The 19,412-nt window shown below is 44.7% G+C and overlaps 1 protein-coding gene across 1 annotated transcript in view; it reads left to right on the forward strand.

Moving 5' to 3' along the window:
* GPALPP1 (GPALPP motifs containing 1) overlaps positions 1-18,296 on the forward strand; it is a 57,933-nt gene extending 39,637 nt beyond the window's left edge. The window contains exons 5-8 of the mRNA XM_075336877.1: positions 4,033-4,155; positions 5,985-6,149; positions 15,341-15,439; positions 16,835-18,296. Of these exons, the coding sequence (XP_075192992.1) occupies positions 4,033-4,155; positions 5,985-6,149; positions 15,341-15,439; positions 16,835-17,053 (606 nt within the window). The 3' untranslated portion in view covers positions 17,054-18,296. The remainder of the gene's footprint in view (positions 1-4,032; positions 4,156-5,984; positions 6,150-15,340; positions 15,440-16,834) is intronic.
* The last annotated feature ends 1,116 nt before the right edge of the window (positions 18,297-19,412 follow it).

The raw sequence follows: 19,412 nt of genomic DNA on the forward strand, positions 1-19,412 counted from the left end.
TCGATTGTTAGGGCTGTGTGGAAATAACACTTTAAGTTACTATTTCTCTGCAGGTCAATTACCGGGCTGCCTGAAGCTAATTCCCAATCTAGGGGCCTGTCCCCCGCTGTGTGCTCGGCCCCAGACCGGTTACTGTGGATCCGATGGTCGACGGTCCTCTTGACCCGTCCTGCCCTGTCCTCCAGTCACCCACGACTGGGTCTCCATGTCCTCTGGCCCAGGCCACTGTCTGCGACCTAGCCAGACTCTCCTCAGGGAGCCCCTTCTCTCTAGGTCTTCCCACTTTAACCGTTACTCCCAACTGTCTAACTGACTCCTCCCACCAGCCTGTTTGACTCATAGGTGGGCGGTTCCTTTCCCAGCTGAAACCTGCCCATTGGTGTGCCTAGCAGCTGTGGTGTCTGGATGACTAGGATGTTATGCTGATAGAGGCGGAACCATGAATTTGGACTCGGGAACCCAAGGAGGGCGGGCCCTGCACCTAAGGATAAAGAGTGGTGCAGTTCCCTGTGACGCCCTGAATAGTCCAGGGGCTTCACACTTGTACTTCACAATTTACACTTATAGAGATGTTTTAACCTTTAACCCCTTAACGACCCATGACGTACTGGGTACGTCATGGATCGTGTGCCGGTAAGCCCCGCCCCCTGCCGCCGGCAGGCGGCCGCGATCCGCGCACATATCAGCTGTTATCAACAGCTGACATGTGTGCCTGCTAGCCGCGGGTGGAATCGCTTCCACCCGCGGCCATTAACCCCTTACATTTCGCTGCCAAAATCTGGCAGCGATATGTATATGGGCGCCGCCATGACAGTCACTTACCCCACCCCCACCGGAAGTCACGTGACATGATCACGTGACTTTTGGCGGTTGCCATGGTAGCATAGGGTCATGTGATGACGCCTGTAGCTAACATGACTCCCTTTCTCTCATTGCCGGAATACAGCCGGCATTGAAAGTGAAGCAGCAAATCTGCAGTTCTCAGCTCTGTAGCTGAGATCTGCAGATAGTGCAGAGCGATCGGATTGCTGATCGCTATAGCCCCCTAGGGGGACTAGTAAAATAAAAAAAAAGTAAAAAAAAAGTTTTAAAAAATTAAAAAAAAAATAAAAAAACCTAAAAGTTCAAATCACCCCCCTTTCACCCCATTGAAAATTAAAGGGTTAAAAAAATAAAAAATACACACATATTTGGTATCGCCACGTTCAGAAATGCCCGATCTATCAAAATATAAAATCAATGAATCTGATCAGTAAACGCCGTAGCAGCAAAAAAATTCCAAACGCCAAAATTACGTTTTTTGGTCGCCGCAAAATGCAATAACAGGCGATCAAAACGTAGCATCTGCACAAAAATGGTACCGTTAAAAACGTCAGGTCGAGACGCAAAAAATAAGCAATCACTGAGCCTCAGATCCTGAAAAATGAGAACGCTACGGGTTTTGGAAAATGGTGCAAAACGTGCGCCACGTTTTTTGGACAAGCTTGTGAATTTATTTTAACCCCCTTAGATACAAGTAAACCTATACATGTTTGGTGTCTACAAACTCGCACCGACCTGAGGCATCACATAGATACCTCAGTTTTACCATATAGTGAACACAGTGAATAAAATATCCCAAAAACTATTGTACGATCACACTTTTTTTGCAATTTTTCCGCACTTGGAATATTTTTGCCGTTTTCCAGTACACTATATGGTAAAACTTATGGTTTCATTTAAAAGTAGAACTCATCCCGCAAAAAACAAGCCCTCATATGGCAAGATTGATGGAAAAATAAAAAAGTTACGCCTCTCGGAAGAAGGGGAGCAAAAAACAAAAACGGAAAGTGCCCGGGGGCTGAAGGGGTTAACCCGCTACACACTGATTCATCAAAGCGATTATGCAGATTTCTGCCGTAAATCACTTTGAAATGACAAATGTTGCAATTTTTGGAATGTTGACACCAGTTTCAGATGGCCAGAGCTGGGGTTAGGTGTGATACCACAGCTTGTCTAATTCATGATGAGCTGTGGAGTTCCTTGTGCCAGGAATTTTACTCCAGTCTTCAGATCAGCAGACATGTGCGGGGAAAATGCCGGCTCCAAGCACGAGCCCGCATTAACGGGACAGACATGTTTATACAGGTACATCCAAAGTCGTGAATGGGTTAAAAGGCACTCTTCAAATATGAGGTGCCTGGAGTGGTTTGCAAAAGAGTGGTCCAAAATTCCAGTTGAGAGAAGAAGCTTGTTGATGGTTATAGGAATAAATTGATGGTTATTTAATCCTAAGGGTGTGCAAACAAATAATAAAGGGAACATGACAACAAGATTTACCCCTAAGAACTAATTACAGCGCTGGTTTTGTCATTAAATGCTTCAAGAAACCCGAATGTTAAGGGAAAGTTGCTTTTGTAATCATGAGATCAGTATTTTAATCTGTTCTTTCTGCATATGCGAATTAGTTTGAATAGTGGTAGAGGCCCAGCCAGCCAATATCACTCCCATAGAGGCACGGTTATGGTCTCTGTAGTGTTCCTTTGTTTCTTCCAATATCCTACGTCTGGCTGCCGCTGTAACCTTAGGTGTGCACAGTGCTCTTCCTGTGTGCCATTACCCTGGCATGTCACTGCACACCCGACGTCTGACTGACCAAGCGCTCCCCTCTGTAATCTGTTCCCTCGCTGAGCCGGGAGGTAGTGGCTCATACAATGAACTTCTGCCCACGTGCCGGCTCAGCACGATCCACAGCAGTGCAGTACGATCCACAGCAGCGCAGCACATCTGCTGTGAAAAGAGCTGGGTGCTGGACTGCACTGTGATCTTCTTTCTTTGTGACCTAGGATGTTGGAAGGAAACACGAGGGCACCACAGAGACCATAACCGCACCTCTATGAGCATGATATCGGCTGACTGGAGTGCTCAGCTGAAGTTCCGCCACTATGACTAGTCAAGCTAATTAGCATATGCAGGAGCAAGCAACTTTCCCTTAACATTGGGATTGCTTGAAACAAGCATATAATGACATAAGCAGAGCTGTAATTAGTTAATAGAGGGGACTTCTGCTGTCAGATACCCTTTAAGTTGAGTTTTTTTGCCTGCCCTTTTTTGAGATTTTGTGTGAAATTATGTCCAATTTGGATTTTTTTCTTTTTTGTATTGTTCCAATGCACACTAAGGAAATAAACGTGTAATTGCATTAATTTTCTGGGAGAAATACTTTATTTTCTGGGTGCCAATACTTTTGGCCATGACTGTATCTAATGTATTAATCTGTAAATGTATTCCATATTGCCCTCCATTTGTAGTATCGCATAGTGTCATATGGTTTATTTTAATAACTTTTAAAAGCTGAAATGGTGCGAGATCTGATGGCAGACCTGTATATCCTGCCATTCACCCACTATCTGTGGGCTACATCCGTCCTGCTGGGAATAACCTTCGCTGTCAGTTTAATCATGGAAAATGACAACTGAGCTACGACCTGTCAGATCTTCCTTTACAGAACTCTGTGATTTTCCCAGTATGATTAAGTAATCCTTTCAAGATTAAAAAAACATGCTGAAAGCCAAATTAAATCTCCAAAGTTTTCAAAAGAAATGATCACAATCAGACAGAATTGTCGGTGACTGAGGAGCTTCTGTTTAGGATTAGGATCTCCTGCCCTTTATGCTTGATGTCACATATAACCAGCGTCTTGTAAGATGTCAGTCACTTTCTACAGTGTGCTTCATCCAGATACAGCAAAGAAAACATCTTGCAAGAAGTCTCATCTGCATTCATTGAGGGCAGGAGCCTGGGGGTCTGAGTCTCAAGACGCTGCACTTGTATTTTATTTGGTAATATAACATGTACTGGTAGTGACACATTAGTTCTTGCTAATCTGTATGTTGACAGCATTCTTGGAAGCATATGTCAGTTGCCAATGCTGCTGTTGTAACATTTCAGCTAGATCTTTCACACATCACCATTCGTATTGTGCTTTTATGTATTTGAGTATTCATGTCCCTTTTTTTTTTTTTTTTTATTCTTTTATTTTTATTTTTTTAGTCCTCAGACGATGATGAAGAAGTCATTGGTCCAATACCTGCCAAAGGACCGGCCCAGTCCAGTGTTGCGGAGGATTTTGAACGCCGTGCCTGGAAAATGAAACAGAAGCTTACATCAAATGATGTGAGGTTTATTATATTCTCCTACAACCACTAAATGACTATTATTTTCATTATATTTTAGATGTGTCTTTGCTGGTAATTCTGGATAATTATTAATTTTATAAAAGAAAACTGACAGCACTTCCTAACAGACAAGTGTGAACAGTTGCATACTGAACATAAAATAAATTAACAAATAAACAGCTGCACTCTGAGACCGTAAGGTATGAAGACATTAAATATTGGAAGTTGGACATGTATTACTATTAAGGAAATAAATGTAAAAATTGGGACACTTAGCCTTTAAAAAAAAGGCCAGTTTTACACGTGCCCAGCAGCCAGTGTCAAGGCGTATCTCATATGCTGCATCCTTACTTAGTGATGCACTTCCTAACAGACAAGTGTGAACAGGTGCATACTGAACATAAAATACGCTAACAAATAAACAGCTGCACTGTGAGACACTAAGGTATACAGTATGCACCTGTTCACACTTGTCTATTAGGAAGTGCTGTCAGTTTTCTTATTTTGGATTATGGGGTCATGCCTTCTGACTGAGCACTCCTATCCATGATCTTAAGGAAATTTTTAATTTCCTAATAGCTGGTCCCTGCTCTTCCATAAAATTGTAGGCCTGCTTATTCCTGGTAGAGGCATTTAGGTAGGGACCCAGCATACAAGATAAACCTTGACGCTGGCTGCTGGGCTCTCATAAAACTAGCCTTTTTTATACTCCAAGTGTCTCAATTTTTAAACTTCTTTCCTTAGCAGTAATGCATGTCCAGGTTCCTATACTTAATGTCTGTATACCTTAGAGTCTTGGAGTGCATCTGTTTATTTGTTAGATTGTTACAAATTAATTTTATAGCGCCTTTTACAAAATGCAAATGAATATTGCATACTTAACATACATAAGATAAAAGCAAGAAATAAAGTTTACTGATTGACAGATATTTGCAGAACAAGAAGTCCTGTCCCTATGGGTTTAAGGTGCCCATTCAGGCTTGTTCAGCCAAGTCCTGCGCCCCGACGCTCGGCTGAATGTGCATGTGTTTTAGAGAGGTTATGGGGGTAAACTGCTGAGAGACATCATTCTTGGGAATACGAAAGGATCGGATATTGAAATGCATATGAATCCTTTTCCCTTCTTTCATCTGTTTCGGAGAGTTGGGAGGTCACATACACTTTTCTGTAATGTACATAGATGAAGAAATATTTATACTTACATTTGGCATCAAGGCTACAAATATTGCAAACCAAAGAGTAGTATATAGATATTTTATTAATAAAAAAAATCTAAAAAAACTGGATGATATGTAGAAAACATACACACAGAAATATAGACTACAAACTATATGGATAAGTAGTAATACACAGTAAATAAATGGTTAATCTATACTGCAACAGGGGTACTAAAATTGAGCAATGGAGAGTGGGACCCAGCAAAAAGAAGGCATTGTGGCAATGTCCAGAGAATACATTGGACAAGTAGTAAGCAATACAAAATGCTAAAGAACAAAGCACTACCCCTATGTATGTTTACCCTATAACTTCCTAATGGGAGTTCCTACTTCATTCCATTTATATATATACCTAAATTCAAAGTTTTTTAATATACGGTAACCATATATACATATAATAAAAATGAAGACCCATCTGCATACAATATCAGCAGAGAGACTTGTGCGTGCAATAAAGTGGTTCTCAAGAAACATTACCATGCCCGACACTATAGACAGAACCATTAAAGTTATTTCCCTGATATGCAACTTTTTGTGATATTAGATGTATGCTTTTATGTACAATTTAGCTTAGTACTTCTAACGTGTTAATTTACATCTTGTATGGAAGGATGCGCCCAAAAACCCAACAAGAGAGTCTTGGATGACGGAGCTTCCTCCAGAGTTGAGTAATTTTGGTTTGGGGCCAAGAACCTTTAAGAGAAGAACTAATGAACGCTCTGGGGATCGGTCGGATTGGACAGATACCCCTGCTGACAAAGAGAGGAAGGCAAGAGTGAGTATAAAAATCTTAGCCAAAAAGTTTCATCTTCTATGTATTTATTTTTTGTTCATAGTGTTCATGAGCTGAGTAGCCAGCGCTACCAATATTCTACTGGTGCCTAGTATTTTTGGTTTATTTTGTATTGATGTGTATGGGATTATATTATTACAAATCCCCATCACCCCCACCATCGCCATAGTTCTGGATTTGCCGTTTTGTAAATAATTTCATGGGCACTACTATTTTAAATTACTGGATTGACTCTTAGTACTTCTATTATTGTGAAATATTGACTCCCACGACTAAAAATCCCTCTGTTGATTGAAACTTTTCCTTGGCAATGGTCACATTCATGGAAATAGACATTTACATTGTAAGAAGGTTTAATACGTCACATATTTCATCAGATGACGGAACAGTTATTCATACAGACTTTCCTTCCGGTAGGTAGAAAACGGGCTCTCTAGTGCCACTGTTTGGAGGTGGCCAACCTGTGAGTCAATGTCCTGTTACCGGGCCTTACCACGTGGCTTAGGATATTCAGCCAAACTGCAGCCCATTAGGGAGTTGTTTTTATATTCTGTGTATGGGGTTAACTAATTTATCAGATTATTTTTTGCATGAAAAGAAAAGGTAACAAGAAAATGTGATCCCAACACTGCTGTGCATTGGCTGTCACCACTTCCATATATCTTTTCTGTCAGGTTTCCTTGCCCTTTAGGCACCAGAATAGCATCCTGAGATGTTCTATCAAGACAAAAAAGCAAAGGAAAAATGATTAACCCTTTCGAAGTCAATGGGATCTCCATTTTAGATCAATTACATATGGATCTTAATGGATCTGCAAAAACCAAAGGATCAAAACTACCTTAAGATTTTTTTTCTTTTTAGTAAACAAATATGCCACAACAAAATTACATACAACACCTATCATAAAATCAGTATTTTAGACATGTGACAGATACTATCCCTACCTTTTTCCTTCCTGACATACGGAGGTCAGCGTCCTAGCGATGGTGACGCCCCCGTTCAACGACGTCTACTCCCTATATACTCCCTCCCTTACTCTAGACTCCAGTGCTCCTTATAGTTACATAGTTACATAGTTACTTAGGTTGAAAAAAGACCTAGGTCCATCTAGTTCAACCTTCCTCCACCAGTTCTACATTTGGTCACGAAGTCATTTATAACCAACAATGTTTTGTGTACTGAGGAACTCATCCAGCCCTTTTCTTTGTCGCTCCATTGGGAGACCCAGACAATTGGGTGTATAGCTTCTGCCTCCGGAGGCCACACAAAGTATTACACTTTAAAAAGTGTAACCCCTCCCCTCTGCTATACACCCTCCCGTGCATCACGGGCTCATCAGTTTTATGCTTTGTGTTGAAGGAGGCACACATGCACACAATGCTCCACATTTTAGTCAGCAGCAGCTGCTGATTATATCGGATGGAAGAAAAGAGGGCCCCTAACAGGGCCCCCGGCATGCTCCCTTCTCACCCCACTGAGTCGGAGGTGCTGTTAAGGTTGAGGTACCCATTGCGGGTACACAGGCAGGAGCCACATGCCGTTTTCCTTCCCCATCCCTTAGGGGCTCTGGGGAAGTGGGATCCTAACCGGTCATCCAGCCACTGGGACCGGGCTCCCTCCGCAGCCCCTGGGGGAATCTGCCGGACAGGAGACGGAGTATCGTCAGGGACATGGCCCTGCATCTACAGGTACTCTGTGTCCCCGTTGGGACGGTGCATGAAGCACCTTGGCCTCAGACGCAGCTGCGACTGCGGTGTGGATTTTTTGTCTGGGACTACCGCGCCGACCGTGCCGGTTTGTCGGCCGCGGTTTTTACTTTAGTCCCCGGCTTTTGCGGCCTAGTGTGTTAAACTCCCGCCCCTGAGCCTGCCAGTCAGGGAGAAAGGTGGGACGGTCGGTATGATGCCGACAGTGAGGGCTGGAGCACACTTCGCTGTCCTCCGCCCCCCTCACTGATCACTATGGGCCACCAGGTTCCCGCACTTTTGCGGTTCCGCCCACTGCTCTCTCCTCCCCTCGGAACGCCGGCAGCCATTGTTATAATTCTGCCGGTGGAGGATCTCAGAATCTGCTCCACTGCTCTAGGAGAGGGGGCTCCTAACCGGTCGCCATGCACTGGGACCGGGCTCCATCCGCAGCCCCTGGGGGATTCTGACGGACAGGAGACTGGACATCATCAGGGACAGAGCCCTGCATCATAAGGTACTCTGTGTCCCCTGAGGGACGGTGCATGCAGCATCTGTGTTACAAATGCCGCAGCGGTTGCTGAGTGGTTTGTGAGACTGGGACTACCGCGCCGACCGCGCCATGTTTGCCGGCCGCGTTTTTAAATTTAGTCCCCGGCTCTTGCGGCCTAGTACCATATACTCCCGTTCTCGGGCCTGCCAGTCAGGGGTAACGACGGGACGGCCGACTGGACGTCGGCAGGGAGGGCTGGAGCATACGTTGGTATCCTCCTTCCCCCTCACTGAGCACTGTGGGGCACCAGTTTACAGGTGCTGACCCCCCTTGGTGCCGCAGTGTATATATATATGTTTATTTATATGGTATATGATCTCACTGTTCGGCAGCATTATTTGCTTTTGGCTGTATACCCTCACTGATTACTCTGCGGACGACATGCTGTTGTCTGCTCTTAAAGAGTAAGGGTGCCAAGGCACTGGCTTATTTTACAACCTGTACCTCTTGTGCGGCTATATTACAGGCAGGTTCCACATACCCTCATTGTGTACAATGCTTGGCCCCGAGGGCACTCACTCAGCCGGAGCCTCCGGCACTGGTGGGACCCTCGGCCAGGTGGTACCGCCAGTTTCCACTGCACAGATGACAGGGACAGAGTTTGCATGTTGGAATCAGCAAATCTCTGAGTAGCTTTCACATTCCAGGACTCAGTCTATGGACAGAGGGTCTGCTAAGATACTGGAAGCCTTGCAGTCCACACCGATAACACAGGGCCAGGGAGCTGTGAGTTCATCGCTCCCGGGTCCCTCTGGGTCGGTACAACAAGGGGCTCCTGGGGTAACACCCAGATCCCACGGTGAGAACTCCGTCACGGACCGCGGCCTCTGATAGGCTAAGCGGGCCCGCCGGGAACCTTCCCCGACTTCATCAGGAGTGCGTGTTTCGATCACTCTAACTCCAGAGGGGCCGTCCAGAAGCACAGAACTTTACGGACAAGCGCTTACTAAGCGCCTTATTGACACGCGTTACCCTTTTCCCCCCTGACGTTGTTAAGGGTTGGGCTCAGTGTCACAGGGTGGATTCTCCAGTCTCTAGGCTGGCGGCTAGAGCCGTAGTATTAGTGGCAGATGCCATCTCTCACGAATGCCACTGACAGGCAAATAAAGCTTATGATGAAATCCATCTATGAAGCCATAGTCGCATCTTTTGCTCCAGCCTTCGCAGCCGTGAGGGCACTCCAAGCTATCTCAGCTTCTCTGGCTGAGATTATTGCGGTTGCACATACCTCTGCCCCGCAGGTTGTGTCCTTCACTTCTCAGGCGTAGGTTTTTTTCGTTCTACGCCATGAACGCCGTTCCTGGACTCTGCGAGCCGTACAGCGGCAGCATCCACCAATTCGGTGGCAGTCTGCAGGGCCATGTGGCTACGTGAATGGAAGGCAGGCTCTGCTTCCAAGAAGTTCTTAACCGGTTTGCCATCTTCTGGCGACCGTTTGTTTGGCGAGCAATTGGATGAAGTTACTAGACAGTCCAAGGGAAAGGTCTCGTCCTTGCCCCAGTCCAAAGGTTTCGGTCATTTCGGTCCTCAGCAAAGTTCCGTTCCTCCACGTCCAACAGGTCAGAGGAGGGCTAGAGGAACTCTTCTGCATGGCGGTCTAAGTCACAAGGCGGCTTCCTCATGACTTTGGCCTCACCAAGACCGCGTCCTCGGTCGGTGGCAGGCTCTCCCGCTTTTGCGACGCCTGGTGGCCACATGTCCAAGACCGATGGGTGAGAGACATTCTGTCTCACGGTTACAGGATAGAGCTCTGCTCTCGTCCTCCGACTCGTTTCTTCAAAACATCTCCGCCCCCCGAGCGAGCCGATGCACTTTTTCAGGCGGTGAACACTCTGAAGCCTCGATGTCACAAGGAGACTTCCTAGCATCAATTGACATCAAGGATGCTTATCTCCATGTGCCGATCGCACCCGAGCTTCAACGCCTTCTGCGTTTCGCCATCAGGGACGAACACTTCAGTTCGTGGCACTGCCATTCGGCCTGGCGACAGCCCCACGGGTCTTCACCAAGGTCATGGCAGCAGTGGTGGCGGTCCTACACTCTCAGGGCCACTCGGTGATCACTTACCTAGACGATCTTCTAGTCAAGACACCCTCCTGGGTGGCATGTCAACACAACCTGACCATTGCTCTGGAGACTCTCCAGGGGTTCGGGTGGATCATCAAATTTCCAAGGTCAAAACTGACACCGACCCAATCACTGACTTGCCTCGGGATGGAGTTTCATACTCTCTCAGCGATAGTGAAGCTTCCGCTGCATAGTCAGCGTTCACTACAGACAGGGGTGCAATCTCTCCTTCGGGCCCAGTCACCCCTTGAGGCGCCTCATGCACTTTCTAAGGAAGATGGTGGCAGCAAGGGGGCAGTTCCCTTGCGCAGTTTCGTCTGCGTCCGATTCTATCGGACACCGCAAATGGGACAGGAGGTCGACGTCCCTAGACAAGAACGTCTCTCTTTCCCTTGCAGCAAAACCTCTCTTCAGTGGTGTCTTCTTTCCACTTCCTGGGCGAAGGAAAAATCCTTACGGCCCCCAGCTGAGGCTGTGGTCACGGCGGACGCCAGTCTGTCAGGGTGGGGAGCGGTCTTCCTCCACCACTCGGCTCAGGGAACCTGGACTCCGACAGAGTCCTCCCTTCAGATCAATGTTCTGGAGATAAGGGCAGTGGATCTAGCCCTAAAGGTGTTCCAGCGGTGGCTGGAGGGCAGGCAGATCCGAATTCAGTCGGACAACGCCACGGCGGTTGCGTACATCAACCACCAGGGCGGCACACGCGCAGTCGTCAAGCCTTCCGAGCAGTTCGGCGGATTCGGCTGTGGGCGGAAGCCACAGCCTCCACCATCTCCGCAGTTCACATCCCGGGCGTAGAAAACTGGGAAGCAGATTTTCTCAGTCGCCAGGGCATGGACGCAGGGGAATGGTCTCTTCACCCGGACGTGTTTCTAGAGATCTGTTGCCGCTGGGGAACGCCGGACGTCGATCTAATGGCGTCTCGGCACAACAACAAAGTCCCGGCATTCATGGCTCGGTCCAAGGATCACAGAGCTCTGGCGGCAGACGCGCTAGTTCACGACTGGTCGCAGTTTCGACTGCCTTATGTTTTTCCTCCTCTGGCACTACTGCCCAGAGTGTTACGCAAGATCAGGTCAGACTGTCGCCGCGCCATCCTCGTCGCTCCAGACTGGCCGAGGTGATCGTGGTACCCGGATCTGTGGCACCTCACGGTGGGTCAACCGTGGACACTCCCAGACCGACCAGACTTGCTGCCTCAAGGGCCATATTTCCTTCTGAATTCTGCGGCTCTAAACCTGACTGTGTGGCCATTGAGTCCTGGCTCCTAGCGTCATCAGGGATATCTCCAGATGTCATTGCCACCATGAGACAGGCCAGGAAACCAACGTCCGCCAAGATCTATCACAGGACTTGGAGGATCTTCTTATCCTGGTGCTCTGATCAGGGTTTTACTCCCTGGCCGTTTGCCTTGCCCACTTTTCTTTCTTTCCTTCAATCCGGAATGGACAAGGGTTTGTCTCTCGGCTCTCTCAAGGGACAAGTATCGGCGCTTTCCGGTCCCACCTTACAAGCGTCCGTTAACACCCTCGGATCTTAACAGGGTGCTGACGACTCTTCAGAAGCCACTTTTCGAGCCGATGCGGGATCTCTCTATCTCGCCTTTCGCAAAGGGTGGCCTTCCTAGTGGCAGTCACATCACTCAGAAGAGTGTCTCAGCTAGCAGCGCTGTCATGCAAAGCCCCCTTCCTGGTGTTTCACCAGGATAGGGTGGTTCTACGTCCGGTCCCGGACTTTCTCCCTAAGGTATCCCCGTTTCATCTCAATCAGGATATCGTCTTACTCTCTTTGGGTCAGCATCCAGTTCACCAATGTGAAAAGGATTTGCATTTATTAGATCTGGTGAGAGCATTCCGGCTCTACATTTCTCGCACGGCGCCCCTGCGCCGGTCTGATGCGCTCTTGTCCTTATCGCGGGCCAGAGTAAGGGATTTCAGGTTTTCAAGTCAACCTTGGCTCGGTGGATCAAGGAACCGATTCTTGAAGCCTACCGTTCTTTTAGGCTTCCGATTCCTGCAGGGCTGAAGGCCCATTCTACCAGAGCCGTCGGTGTCCTGGGCATTGCGACACCAGGCTACGGCTCGGCAGGTGTGTCAGGCGGCTACCTGGTCGAGTCTGCACACTTTCACGAAACACTATCAGGTGCATGCCGATGATTCGGCAGATGCCACCCTAGGTAGGCGACTCCTTCAGGCGGCAGTTGCCCACCTGTAAGAGGGGGCCGTTTTTCGGCTCTTTTTATCGAGGTATTCTTTTACCCACCCAGGGATTGCTTTTGGACATCCCAATTGTCTGGGTCTCCCAATGGAGCGACAAAGAAGAAGGGAATTTTGTTTACTTACCGTAAATTCCTTTTCTTCTAGCTCCTATTGGGAGACCCAGCACCCGCCCCTGTTCCCTTCGGAACTATGTAATTGTGTTGAAACTATGCACTTATCTTAAATTCAGCACTTTACTTCAGTTCAGCACCTCGCACGCTCAGCACCTCGCTTGCACTGGCTGGTTTATATAGATGTACAATGACTATCAGAAGCTGCTAGAAGCTTCTAGAAACAGGTGTGACTAATCCTACTAATTAAATCACAAGACTAACTTTTTTTTTTTTTTTTTTTCCCCTTTTCACAGAATCACAAACAGACAAACAATTCCCTAATGAAATTCAACAATTACAGTTATCACCACTATGTAATTGTGTTGAAACTATGCACTTATCTTAAATTCAGCACTTTACTTCAGTTCAGCACCTCGCATAATAGTGGGAAAAGTGCTTCACCAAAGGAGCTCACAATTAGTAGGTGCACAGTCCAGAGAGGGAATGTACATTTGAAATTGTCTCATTCTCTTATTTTGGGAATAGGGGCATACTAGTTAGTCAGATTCTATATCAGTCCATATGTCTGTGTGAGATAGATTAGAAAGTTTTTCAAAAAGTAAGGATTATTCCATAACACTTCAAGAATCGTAATGGATCTGTCATGGCTCCTGGAAAAACCAAAGCAGAGCCGGGGTTAGTTATAGGCTCCATTTACACAACTGTGTTCGATATGGCATCAGGAAAAGAAAACACATCCATGAAACATGGATTGTACATGGTGGCTTCCATGTTTATCCCATTTTTTGTTATTCCCATTGAGAGCTGAAACTGATGCACAAAAATGGACCAAAATAGAAGTTGCAGGGAGGTTTTTCTCAGATTTGTACTTGAAAGAAAATAAATGTATAAAAGGGGTTGTCAGGGACTAAACAGGTTCTCCTTGACTATACGTCATATACAATAGGTCGTCAATATGAGATTGGTGGGGGTCCGACACACAGTGCCCCCACCAATCAGCTGAAATCTGCTGTGGCACCAGGCGGATGTAAGTACGGTAACATTAATGTTAGTCAACGGGTGACTTGGCAGTAGACATTAAGCCATGTACGTGGTTGTGGTATTATGCTCCATACATTGCTACATCTGGCTGGAGCTGATTTCAGCTGATTGGTGGGGATGTCAGACCCCCATCGATACCATACTGGTCGGCAGATAGTTCATCAATATGTTATTCCCTGCCAACGGCTTTATTAAGATTATCAGACTTGATTAATTTCCTTAAAGGGGCTGTCCACTACTTGGACAGCCCCTTTCTCACTCCCCATGTTTGCTACCGTTAAAAATAAAAACACTTATACCCCCCACCGGTGCCAGCACCGTTCCAGTGGTGTAGTCACTCACTCTCCCAGGGCTCACTTGAGGTTGTTATGACACATGTGCCCAAGCAACGCCGGCTTTCCCGTCTTCAGACACAGACAATATAAGTGATCAGGAGTAAGTGATCGGCAGCTACAAACCTGACCTCTTGATTGCTTATACATGCGAAGGTGAAGACCGTGAAGCTGGTGCTGATTGGGGGCAGGGCTCGCGTGACATAACCTCACATGAGCACTGGGGGAGTGAGTGATGGCACCGTTAAAACAGCGCTTGCACAGCAAATGAGTGTAAGCTTACTTTATTTTAACGGGGACACACATGGGACATGAGAATGGGTTTGTCCTAGCAGTGGACCATTGTTTTAAAGATTAACGTGAGTTTAATGTAGCAATGCCCCTTTAAGGGCTGTGTGCCGTGTACATTTCCTAGGCTCTGGCAGATCTAAAATTGCATCAATGCTATGCATCTTTCATCACTCCAAAGCCATGGAAGCTGAATTTGAATGAACGTTTCTGATCTAGATGTAATTGAATGTAGGGAAAAATAATTGAAATTCTATATTGAAATGAAAGTTGATAACGCAGCCAAGTGATCGTTCATTAATCCTCCACACATGAACTGGGGCTTATCTTCTCAAGTGAAAGGCGTCAGTATAACTTCTTCTAGCCAAGAAAAGTTTGCTAACAATCTGTATATGCCAATCATGTATGTGGCGCCAGCATTGGCGACTCATTCTGTGTTACTTAATGTCATACGTTTTTACCCAATTTTTTTGGCTTCTAAAGATACTCATTCCTGCACATTCTTGCAAGGCATTTCAGTTTCTTCGCTGTTGGTCTAACCATACCTGGCTTTACTTTATGGGATAAATTGAGTTAAACTTGCAAAGTTTTGTTGTTTTTTTTTATTTATCTGAAATTAATTATGTACTTCCTTTTATAAGGACCATTTAATTTTAATCACGGCTCTCTGATTGTTTCAGTTTTGGTTGGTTCATCTCCTTTGCTAATAAGTGACAAACCCCTACATAACACTTTTTTTTTTTTTCTAGTATCTGAATGGTTGTCTTTTAAAATTTTTGTGTAAAGTTTTATATTTTACTAATTTTGGATGGTGGTTGTTTGCTTTACAATGTCACTTTCTTAAACATAAATCCTTATGCTTTGTGTTTTTTAAGGAGAAACAAGAAGGCAAGGTTTCCAGCAGTAAAGGTGAAGAAATTCCGCAGGTTTCCGAAAGGGATAAAAGATTGTCCGAGCAAGTGTCCACATATAATGTAAGTAGCTGTCGTAAAATGTTTTTTCTCCATGTCCCTGAAAATCTTGTGCCCCGATAGAATAATTAGATAGGGATTGTCTTGATGATCCATGAATTTATTGTATTCATGAACATAGTTGAAAAATTCTGCGTATCCTGTAGGCAGAATAGCCCTGTGGCCAATGGTTCAAAATAGCGTGATTTTCAATACTGGCGGGAATTATTACTCGAAGATGATTGCTCTAAGCCCTCAAGCCTGTTCTGACCTTACCACTCCATAGAGGAAACTATTGGCAATGTTAATGACAATTTGTAGTGCTAAAAACTGTACTGATGCCCAGGTGTCTGCATGATCTATACAGGTTAAAAGGTTGTCCAGGTTTGGGGGAAAAAATCTGCAGTGACTCTGTGACTGCAGGCTGTTGAATGGCGATAGCGGTACACTCGCTGTTTCAATTCTCCGGTATTGAGGGGTGGTCATGTACTGTATATATGCGGGTTGCATACTTGAGATCTTGTCAGGTTTCTCTCAATATTCACTTGTATGTCGAAAAGCCGAGTGCATCTTGCTTTGCCTTTGTTAGCACAGGCTTCGGCCAACTATTTTACTGTCTGGTGCATGCACATGTATATATTCATCCTAACTACAGAACTTCCAAATGGTTTGTAATCTTAGACCGTTCTTCACCTTGATGCTCCTAGTCAGACTATAAAAATGTACTATAGTCTTGTATAAATTTACTATATATTATATACAGTTCATCATCTGTCTTGCCAAAGTGCATCTGTGATTTACAGAAAAATACACATGCTTTTAAAGGCTTAAACTCATACAATAGGAGACAACTTACTGATTAACCTCTGAAATGAGGTTCTGGAACCTGGGAATCGGACCTTGCTGAACCCACCTTGAATGGAGTGGAGATACGCATGCTTGACCTCTGTTCCATTCATTGTTTATGGGACTGCTGAAAATGGCCAGCTTTCTGTAGCCATCTTCTAGATGAAGTGGATGTTACGCATTAGCATCTTTTCTCCGGTCAAGGTGGGTTTCATCAGAGTCCACTTCTTCGGATTGATGGGGGTTCCAGCATTTGCCCCACCACCACCTCCCCTACCCAGAGCGATCCCTTGTCCTATAGATGGTCTATAACTTAGTATCTTTGGTAAGGGGAGACTGCGTACTTATGAAGTGGCCTATCTGTTAGATGCTCGCAGAGGCAGTGTATGTGGGTACAGATTAAAAACAAAATGAAGCATTTTCCTCTGATCTGCAATGAAAAGTTTTACAAATCCGAGAAAGTTACAATAAGTAGATATTGGACGCAATGTGTGTAGAAGAATACACAGCAATAAATTCTGTATTAAGGAAGGTTAAAGAAGATATTTCATATTGATTTTTTTTTTCCTTCAGGATTCAAAAAGATCAGAATCTCTCATAGATCTTCATCGCAAAAAACTTAAAAGGAAAGCAGACGCCGACAAGGATAAACCGAAGGAAAGGAGAGCGTTTGACAGAGACCAAGATTTACAGGTTAATCGCTTTGATGATGCTCAGAAGAAAGCTCTGTTGCGGAAATCCAAAGAGTTGAATACTAAATTCTCACACGGAAACAGCAGTATGTTCCTGTGAAGATGGACAGCCATAAAAACACATCACGTTTGCATCAGCTACTGAACCGATCCCAAAATGACGACACATCAGATATCGACCATTTTTATTAAAATACCAACAGGACTTTGGCCAATGCTGATTGCTTATGCTGTAAATAGTATATTGGCTTGCCTAGCATCGTTCATGGACATTAATCTGTTTATTAGTATGTTCCACAAAGTTTCCCCTTTGTTGCAATTTATACCTTTAAATTAAAGTAATATTGAGCTAAGCCGCACTCTTGGGTCTTGCGGTTACTTAGAATTTTTTTACAATATGGGCGACAGGTGCTTCCTCCTTGTAGCAGAGCACCGGGGTAAGAAAAATACTCCCGACTCCCCTTCTGCCTTGACATAAAGCCATACCCAGTATTCATCCTACCGGCTAGATGTATGCTTCACAGACCCCAGAGTCACCATGTTTGTTAGCTGGGGGTCTGCCAGTGCTCCCACTAGTCTTTCACAGGAACCCGTGAAACTTTCCCCTTTTTATATTCAAATTGTCTCTCCAGGAAAGGAGATAAACTCTAGCGCAGCGCCGCCTATTGGAAGTAGCGATCCTAAAAGTCAAAAGTGGATTTTTAACAATCCTTTGCATATGACTTAGGATTTATGCCAGATCAGAATCCCAATTTGCAGACACGGTGTTTCGGGGTGCTAGCCCCTCGTCGCCCTTTTTATATAACATTTCACATACTTGCAGCCAATGAGAGGTCAACAGTTTAGTACATGATTCTTGTCCATATTTTGTTGTTTTTGTGAAGAAATGCTATTTTACCGGGTGTTTGCCAGCATTACTGTGTAGTACATGTGTACTGTAATGATATTGTATTTTTTAAGTTGATGTTTTATTATATTTTTGTGTTTGATATCGGACTTCTACAAGCAATATCAATTTAACTATGTACAAAAGCATTATCCCGGGTAGAGGTGAGTGAATCAAGCAAAATTTGAGTTCTCCTGTTCACACAAAATTTTAGGGTCAAATAGGTAGGAGGTAAAGTGAGTATGAGGATTATTTGTTATTTAACCTTTTGATGGTATTTGATACAGAAAAATTGAGTCCAGTGGCCGCCATTTTGCTGAATCTGAACCGAAGCGGATAATAAAAAATATGCTTTCTACAAATACAGATTTTTGTAAAATTAGAGTTCTAAAATTTGCTCATCTCTAATACCGGAGTTTTTATTTAAATAATTTGGTAATAAAATATGACAATGTAAGAGACTTGTGTCTGTGGTTAATACACTATAGACCATGTAAAATTCTGAACTTTTTGCCAATAGCTGTCTGTTATCTGCCAAGTGAAAATCTGTTTAATCTTGTAGGATGTCATAACCCATTGACTTTGCGTTGATATCATTTACAGGTAACCAGCCAGCAGGATTTTCATATATAAAGTAAAGCCAGTGCTATACTGGTGCTAGGATGCTGATCTAATCATAGCTTTTATTCTGAGATTGGAGATTTATTTCAGAAATATGTGCAAGTAAAGTTCCAGCAATGCACTGCTATTTGATTGACTCATGCAACAGAAATGGAATATGTGGGATGGCTCTTGCAATGTATTCCCGCCCCTGCCTGTCTGGGTGCACATTCACACTGACCATTAACAGACAAATATAATAAAGTATAAAAACAATCGATAGATATCCAGCAGTAAGTAAGTAAATAGTAGTAATACATGTAAAAAACAGAAAACAATTGTTGAAATTTTTTTGATCAAAAAAAGTGTAAAAGCCGTCTCACCGCGATGTGGTGTGCGAAGGATGGTCCCTAACACTACTATCTTAACTCACTGTTTGTCAGCAGGTCTCAAAATATACGGAGCAAAAAAGGACCTGGGTCTGACTGTTTTACAAAAAAGGGCCTGGGCCTATGTAAACCTAAATAAACTAGGGGGGGGTGGGGACAGCCCCCCATATGTACACAGTACAAGGAACTAAAGCAAAACCAAAAACATGGGGAAACTTAGTTTATACGTTTCAGTTCTTCTTTAATTCTCCTTAGAATTACAGAGGACACAATAAAAAATCACAAAGACCAAAAGAATGTTGCGGTCAAAACAATTCAATTGTGATATGCTTTACCCTATTAAAGTGAAGGTCGTCGTGGACTCTCGCTCTCATTTCTTTAAAACGCTGGAATAGGTGTATTAGGGTATGGTATAAGATAGGCTGCCCAGCAACAGGCTGCAGGGAAAGTGACAGTTGGAAGTTAGGATTAGCCTTTGGGGGAGGAGATAGTGCTGAGAAAAAGGACAGTCTCCATCTTGTACTTCAGATATGGCTTCTGACTGAGAAGAGAGAGGAGTGCTGCATAGGTGCGAGGTGTTACCA

The sequence above is a fragment of the Anomaloglossus baeobatrachus genome, chromosome 2 (genome assembly GCF_048569485.1).
Source record: "Anomaloglossus baeobatrachus isolate aAnoBae1 chromosome 2, aAnoBae1.hap1, whole genome shotgun sequence".
In the NCBI taxonomy this organism is placed as follows: Eukaryota; Metazoa; Chordata; class Amphibia; order Anura; family Aromobatidae; genus Anomaloglossus; species Anomaloglossus baeobatrachus.